This window comes from Lepisosteus oculatus, chromosome 22 (genome assembly GCF_040954835.1).
Source record: "Lepisosteus oculatus isolate fLepOcu1 chromosome 22, fLepOcu1.hap2, whole genome shotgun sequence".
Lineage (NCBI taxonomy): Eukaryota > Metazoa > Chordata > Actinopteri > Semionotiformes > Lepisosteidae > Lepisosteus > Lepisosteus oculatus.
The window spans coordinates 7,598,288-7,606,522 of NC_090717.1; the positions used below are offsets into that span (position 1 = coordinate 7,598,288).

The 8,235-nt window shown below is 39.4% G+C and overlaps 1 protein-coding gene across 1 annotated transcript; it reads left to right on the forward strand.

Annotated features, from left to right (window-relative positions):
* The first annotated feature begins 254 nt into the window (after positions 1 to 254).
* On the forward strand, positions 255 to 7,970 carry kmt5aa (lysine methyltransferase 5Aa). The gene is made up of 8 exons (XM_015366151.2): positions 255 to 504; positions 1,981 to 2,084; positions 3,574 to 3,730; positions 4,623 to 4,845; positions 5,345 to 5,432; positions 6,075 to 6,134; positions 6,569 to 6,759; positions 7,116 to 7,970. The coding sequence occupies exons 1-8, from the start codon at positions 495 to 497 to the stop codon at positions 7,324 to 7,326; spliced, it is 1,044 nt and encodes a 347-aa protein (XP_015221637.2). The 5' UTR covers positions 255 to 494; the 3' UTR covers positions 7,327 to 7,970.
* Positions 7,971 to 8,235: the final 265 nt, after the last annotated feature.

Here is an 8,235-nt window from a genome sequence, read left to right on the forward strand (position 1 = left end):
AGGTTTTGACTTAACGTCATTAAAGAGGATGCTCAGCAATACAGGGGCAGTGCTGGAAATGTAAGACATCACAAAATGTGTATAGAATCTCGTAGCAATAGCCACATGGGAAAATGCACTGTAGGGGCCATCGTAGAGTTTTCCACCAATCACATTTCAGGCCTTCAAACTTCTCAGCCAATCGGACGTAAGCATGGAATTCAAACCTCACGGACTGTTTGGGTACGATTCATTTAATCAGCCAATCACAGCGTGGTACGGAAGCCTGAGACGGCCATGAGCAACAATGGGTGATAATTTGTACGGAAATATGAAGTGAATGGCTGTTTAAATGGCCAATAGGGGTAGGAGAGTAGGGATTATCTCGTAAAGAGCAACATCTTATAAAAGTGTAGTTTAACAGCCCATTTTTTTATGGTTACTGTTAAAATACTTTAAGAGAAATTGGTTTGCATTGCTTGTAATATCACGTTCGCGTCTGGGGCTCGGCTATTATGGCGAGAGGTGAGTAACGTTTTTCGGTCAATTTGTGTGCATGAAATTCACGTGCCGAGCTCGTTTTTTTAATGAATATATAATATCCATGTGTGCTATATACTTGGAAAATACCGATGGAGATGGTACTGGAAAGAAATCGATCGTGTCCCTTCAGGCAGAATGTGTTGTGCAGCGGTGAAGCTCATTCACAACTGCAGGAGTGGTAGCTAAAGATGTCTAGATTTTCTGCATTTTGTAGGCATTGCAGAATTGGAAGGGTTTAAAGTAAAAGCGTCTCAGACTCCAGTTTCTGGAGGGCCTAGTGCCTTCTGCTTTTCATTTCCACCCTGACGAGGCAATTTAAACAATTGACTCATTTGCTTAGACACAACCTTAATTCAAAACCTTAGAGGTGTAATTTATCTGTAAAAACACCCAGAGAGCCTTGGCAGAAGTAGTATAATGATGGAGTTAACTGATAAAATTAACCAGCTATGCCAGGGAGAACTCAGGCAGACCAGAAGCTGATGAAACCAGGTCGGTGGTCGGGAATTCTCCAAAGCAAGTATCCCTTCTTTAGACGGGACATTCCTTTGGGAAAATTTGAGGGAGTCCCTAGAGAGATCTGTAAGATCTTATATCTAATTCTCACGCACAGTACGTGGGTTTCTAAATTCTGGTCGTGGAATACCCCTGTGTCTACTGGGTTTTAATCACGGGTAGTTTATTTCAGTTTTCTATTTAAGGCCCACTTTAAGTTCCTTAAAGAAGCTGACTGGGATTTGCCATTAGTGTGAACCCTGCCCTCTGTGGTGAGTTTTAAGTTTGCCCTCACTCAAGTCTGCTAGCTGAAGTATAACCAATGGGACTGGAGAGACACTGACTCGCTGTGAAGGTTGTCCAATGTCAGTCTTGTCCGTTCATCATCAGTTCATCACCTATCAAGAACTGTTGAGTCAGAAAAATTGGAGCAGCTTATTAATAAGCAAGCTGAAGAGTTGCAGCATAAAGTTCCATGTGCAGCGTGAATGTTTCTTCTGCACTCTTTAGGATAAACCGACCTTCATTGTAGCAAAAAAAAGGTTAATGTTTAGGAAAGAAATGCACAAGATAGAATCGAAACGCATGTATAAACTAGGAGATAAATAGGGGAGATCGACTAAACTTCATTTAAAAACGAATCAATTCAATAAAAATTAAAGCATACGTATATATTTTTCCCCCAGTCACGTTGTGGGTGCACTGAGTCTGTGAACCCAACTCTCTCTGCTGGACAGAGGCGGCGGTGCAAGCACAGAGTTTGCAGTCCCTTTAAATGTTCACGTGGTTACTTTCCCCGTGTCTGAGTTAAAAACATGGCGGAGGGGAGGAACTGTGAAAACTGCTTGGGTTGATTAAAAAAAAAAATAAAAGGAAAAAAAGGGACGCCCTAGCAGTTATGGTTTTATTTTGCTTTTCAAGAAATATCGACCCTGTAAAATGCCTTAATTTTCATTTTCCAAGGGAAAAAGAAAACCCCGAACCACGGTAAAAGCAAAACTGAGGACATTGCCCACACCACGGAGCAGCTAAAAGGAAAAAAAGAAAACAAACCCGAAATGAACGGGGTAGGTCTCGACTTCTTTTTTTTAAATATTGATATTTTAACGGAAAAAATGCAGAAATAACAACTACGAGAAAATGTATCCCTATATAAATTGTACAAGAGACCTCTTTAGAAAAGTTGGAGCTGCTTTTTTTTCTACCGGTGCTAAGTTTTCATGTTTATGTAGATCATTTGCGTTGTTTATATTCCAAATTAATTTGCACAAACATATGTTAAAGTAGTATATTGTTTGTCGTTTTAAATGTTGAAGTTATTTCCCTAATATCCGGCCCGTATACATTGCCTGTATGTATAGTTTATTTGAAAACTATGCACACTATACATGTTATAAACTACTGTATACACTAGCACGGCCAGGTTGTAAATTTAAGAACAGTAAGAGAGCCTTATGTTTTCACGTACGTATGATGCTAAAACCCCAATAATAAATGCATATTAGAAGGAGTGATGAGGCGGACGTTTAAGCTTCCATTTGGTTCTTTGCGAATTTTTAATTCTTTAGTACATTAATACAACAGAATACTGTACCTTGCTTCACTGAGGAATGTATTCTGTATGGGCAGCTGCATCCTCGATTATTTCTGGACATTCGTGTGCCATATTGCAGTGTTACTTTGTTGAATGTGTAAAGAATTCCGAAAGGGAGGAAGATAAATGTCCCTAGACATTCTAGAGCTGTTATTTGAAGTATGTTGGAAGGCTGCAGAAATAATCTGGGCTGCATGTTAATTCGACCCGAAAATGGGGTTTATGAACAGTGTAATCGGTGCTGTTTTGAACATCTGCATTACGTCGGTTACACAGAAGGAAGATGCGCTTCTGCTTTTGTATACTCGCATTTAAAAATATAATGATCTGGTCTGGGGGAATAGGTTTTTAGGTGAATTTGGTCTCCTTTGTGTGATGTGCATCATCTTTCGAGAAACATGCATGTTACCTACACAACTGTAATTAATTTCTTTCAATTTAATTCTAATGGAGCACCTTCCAGGGGTGGCACGGGGGCGCAGTGGTTAGCATTGCGAGACAGCGCTGGGGTCCTGGGTTCAATTCCACGCCTGGGGTGCTATCTGTGTGGAGTTTGCATGTTCTCTCGGAGTTTGCATGGGTGTGCTCTCCGGTTTCCCTCTCACAGTCTAAAGACATACTGGTAGGTTAATTGGCTCCTGGGAAAATTGGCCCTGGTGTGAGTGTGTGCATATCTGTGTGTATGTCTGTCTGCCCTGTGATGGACTGGTGTCCCACCCAGGGCGTATCCTGCCTTATGCCCGGTATTTGCCCGGCTCTCCTGTGACCCTGTACTGGACAAAAAATGGATGAATATTACATTTCAATCCAAAGCATAACATTTCTTAATTGTTGTAGCTTGATGCTGAGCACGTCTAGGGAGCACACTGCTAATGTATTGTGCTTAGGAAGGTCATGTGAAAGAACGGCGAGAATAATGTTCAAACGTTGCTTTCTGCATTCTCTCCCTTGTGTTGAAACAGGATATATTTTATAACGGTCAGTCCTCAATACGTCCTTTCTTGAGCCCCAGCAAGCCACGTTCTCCACTTCATGATGAAAACTCGATCGCACATATACACGACGGAAAAAGCCCCGGCAAACGTACTGTACAGCAGGGATCCACTAAGAAGGAGGAGGGTATGGTTCAAAACTTCGTCTTTCTCAGATTTGTTCATAAAGGCATAAAGTATAAAAACTCTGACTTTGTACGCAGGGAACTAATTGATAAGCTAGCATCTTCATGTGGAATGCAGAGCTCCATTTCAGTGGTCCGTTTACTATTTAGTGATGCTCAGTGTAGCCTGGAGGAGAGGCAAAAACTTTTATCTCTGCATTGTTCATCTTTAGACCTTTTGGACCCCCCCAGTGCCCCCTCTTAACATTCCTCTGAATATTTACTGTAAACAGAAGTTACGTTTTATTTAGCATTTACTGTAAGGAATCGGTTTTAGACGTATGCGAAACAAGTCAGGAGATCTGAGTTAAAGCTCTGTTAAATTGTTTCCGTTTATAAATGACATCTGTGTTCAGCAGCAGCCATCTTATGATTCCACTTATTTCATTTTAGCTTGTGAAACAATTATACACAAACTTTTTCAGTCTAAAATTTTAACATGACGAAAACAGACCTTCAATTACAAGTGTTATTTTAATAAAGAACCATATAAGCAAAGTCTTGATCCTTTAAAAAAGTATTATTAGACGTTCTTCCAGAAGAAAAAAAACGTTACCTGTAAGATTTAAAATATCTTTACTACCAAAGGTTAATGGAGATCGTTTATTTACAAAAAAATGAAGAAATTTAATCCCAGGTGTTCAAGTTTAGGTCTAATTATCTTAAAGAATACAGCTTGGAAACTGATTAGAATTAGAATGATTAGATTAGAATGTAGTGTTTGTTTAGAATTAAGCTCATCAATAAAATCCTTGAGACGTGGTAGGCAAATGTTTCCTTGTATTAATCAACCAGATTTCTAGGTTCTTTTCAGACTCACGCCCTAAAGGCTGATGTGTTGGTTCTTCTGTGCAGAGAAGCAGAATGGTATAAATCCTGAAGTAAGCATCACTAAATCTGAAGAGTCGGAGGCAAAGAGGCTTGAATCTTCGGGGACTGAAGGCCTGCCGAAATACCTCGAGCTTGAAGCTGCTCGTCTACACTCCTCTGCAGACATGACTCCAGAAAACAATGGTGCCGACAGATCCTCTCCAAAAACGGAAACGCGGCGCAAGGTTAAAGTAAAATCACACCGAACGTAAGTTGGGGTTCCATCATGGAACCGTGCAGTCTTGGAACCTCAAGGGAGAAACAAGCTAGGATGTAGCTAAACCTTTGGAGAAAAAGGCATTTGACAACCATAGAGCTGATTTGTATTTGAGAGACAGATCTGTGTCTGGCTTTCTGCTCTGCCCTGAGCTGGCGTGAAATCACGCTTGAAAATTTGGCAGGATCAGCATTAGGCTGCTAAACTCATTTACCAAGTCAGCGGATTAAACTGTCGCCCAAAGTCCTGAAGTAGAAAGATAAAATACTGTGCTTTTTAAAATCTAGATGTTACACAAGTTGTACTTTTGCTGGTTTCATTTTCTATTTCTTAAAAGATTACTTTAAATTATGAAAATATAATTATCAAGTGAAGGTATCGAAAATGAATGGTTTAAATGGGTTGCTGCAAGTGTTAGACTGCTGTATATGGAAACATTATTTATCTTAATAAGAATAAATCTAATTTGTGAAAATGTGTGTCTTTTCAGAGCGGACAGCAAAAATTCCCAAAACAGAAAAGTCACAGATTATTTCCCCATACGAAGAAGTTCCAGGAAAAGCAAAACTGAGTTAAAGGTCAGTGGAAGATTGTGCTGTTCCAATGCTTGATATGAAAGCATAGAAAACAAATTCTAAATGTCTGTAAGTTAGTTATTTGGCAGGCTATGGCAGAACTCTATATAAATATTAGCCATGGAAACTGTATATAATGTAATGTATGTGAACTGAAACTGAGCCACAGAGGAAACACTTGTATTATTTTAAAGTTACTTTTAGAGCTTCGGTTATGCCATTTCCATTTCTGGTAAGATTATTGCTGTCCGTCACTTACAATATCTTGTTATAGCTATTAGTTGTTATATTTATTGCATTGTTAATTTAAGACAATGTATAAGCCTGTTAAAATGTATTCAGATTAAGCAGATAAGTTTATAATTGATTTGTGTAATGCAGCAAATCTTGCACATGAAGAGACACTGGAAACTCTTGCAGAAACCGGGTTGAGAAATTGAATTCATGTGACTACCCTTCATGATTTTAATGATGATCCAAATTCTAGATGGCCTTAAGACATGGTTATGTTAAAAGACACCTCCCAGCAGTAGCCTTTCTCTGCAGCATGTCACACTCGAGAGATTCCATCCCTGTTATCTGTTGCTGGAAACACGTGTGATGTTTTTCACAGTTCCAGGGCTAATGCTTGGTTTGTATCAACAGTGTGAGGAAAAGAAGCAGATTGATGAATTAATAAAGAGTGGAATAGAAGAAGGAATGAAGGTAACGTCTCGAGGCTCAGCTGTTACGTTACGTATACATGCCGTGCATTTTTAGAAGCATATCTACAGTCTTCATAGGGTATGCCTGGTCATCATGCTACAATCCCTTGACATTTATATGCATTTCAGAACTATTAATTAGTGTTTAGTAGTAATACTTCGTCATGTACAATGGCTTATTCTTGTCTTTCATAGTCTTATATTATTAATGTTAAACGCAGTGTACATTCAGCATGTTGATGGCTGTAAGTGACTTAGAAACGTCCTGGTATGAAAAACTACCACTATAGAGGTGCTGCCGCAAGTCCAAGAGCAGCGATGGGGAAAGCAGTTTTATTTATGCTCTGTGATTATTCTCCTATTAATAATATACCCATTAAAATAAACTATAATCACTCATTTAAGAAGCACATTTTTTTTAAATCCTCGAAATAGGTTCAGCACATTGAAGGAAAAGGCAGGGGAGTGTTTGCTACCACGTGTTTCCGGAAAGGGCAGTTTGTGGTGGAGTACCACGGAGATCTTCTGCAGATGACGGACGCGAAGAAAAGAGAGGCTGAATACGCACAAGACCCTTCAACTGGCTGCTACATGTACTACTTCCAGTATCTCAGTAAAACCTACTGGTAGGACTCCTCTTTAACTGCTGCATCTGTCTGGGTTGTCTGTCCTCAACTTAGAGGCTGGACTAGTCTCCGGTCAGATGAGAGTTTTGACTGGGTTAAGTACACACATTCTTCTAAACAGGAATGTTTAAGGAAACACGGTAGGCTTCAAAGCGCTTATTTAACGAAGCGCTGTGGGTGGTGTGCTGGCACCGATGTTAAGAAGTTAAATCCCTCGGTTTCCCGACCTTTTTTTTTTTTTTAAAGAAAGGACACATTTTTGCGACAGCAAGTAAAACCCCAGCCCCCCCCGCAGAGCTTCACAAATTTCCACACTCAACCGTTTTTTTTCCCCTCTCTCCTCTTTCCTCCTGCAGTGTGGATGCCACGAAAGAGACCAGTCGATTTGGAAGACTGATAAACCACAGTAAAAACGGAAACTGTCAGACCAAACTCCACGATATCAACGGAATACCTCACCTCATCCTCGTGGCCTCCAGGGACATCGACGAAGGGGAGGAGCTGCTGTACGACTACGGCGATCGGAGCAAAGCTTCGATTGCAGCTCACCCTTGGCTGAAGCATTGATGTAGCTTTTTTTTTTCTGTCTGCAGCTCCTGTACTCGATGAAGGGAATACGCGAACGGTTTTACTTTAAAGGAAAAATAGAGAACATTTTAAACCTTAAAAAAATGTTTTGCCTTAGCAGCTGAGAATGTGTGTGTATGGGTTCTGCCAGGTGGGATGCTTAAAATATGAAAAGGCAATCTTTTAAGTGTCCTAGATCAATACTTTTTATATATATAATGTGTGTGGTAATGCTAGATTTAAAAGCATTTTGTATATTTTGTATACAGGTAGGCCAGTGCTTCCAAAGCATGCAGGTGTAGAACAGGACTTAATGCATTTTTATACAAAAATTCGTATTCTATATTCTGGTCGCTTGCAGATTAGAATGGCATATGTTTAGCAATAATATTATTTATGGTACCTGAAAGTTTCAGGTTGTTGCACAAAGCTAAGGTATGCGTATACGTGATCTGACAACTGGAATCAATTTCCTGTCGTTAAACTCTTGTTTATTTTTAAGTTTTTTTTTTTTGGCCAAGCTGAGTGTAGATATTTTATGAACTTGAGCAAATTGTGTACCTCTAACACTGAAAGCTATTAAATGTCCACAACCAAATGCTTTGTGTTAAAAGTATTTAAATAAAATCTGTACGCTGGCTTAAGAGTGCAGTTAATTTACATTATTCCCTGAAGCAGAGAGGAAATATGTGCTTCATTGTTCATCAGCCATTTACCTAGTTTCATCTGTGAATAACCAGAATCTCTTCATAATGGATTTACAACTTGATACTTTAAAGACACCAAACTCTAAGTTGATCTACTTTTCCTTAGTTATTTTTTACTTTAACATATGTAGTTGTAGTTCTATACACCTTCAGGAAGAAAACAGCAGTAACATGTATATTATCTTGATGCACATCTAACCTG

Bases quoted from the DNA above. Each gene is read 5' to 3' on its own strand.
- kmt5aa (XM_015366151.2), top strand. The intron at 6,135-6,568 runs GTAACGTCTCGA...TCCTCGAAATAG, and splicing joins GAATAGAAGAAGGAATGAAG to GTTCAGCACATTGAAGGAAA. The intron at 6,760-7,115 runs GTAGGACTCCTC...TTCCTCCTGCAG, and splicing joins TATCTCAGTAAAACCTACTG to TGTGGATGCCACGAAAGAGA.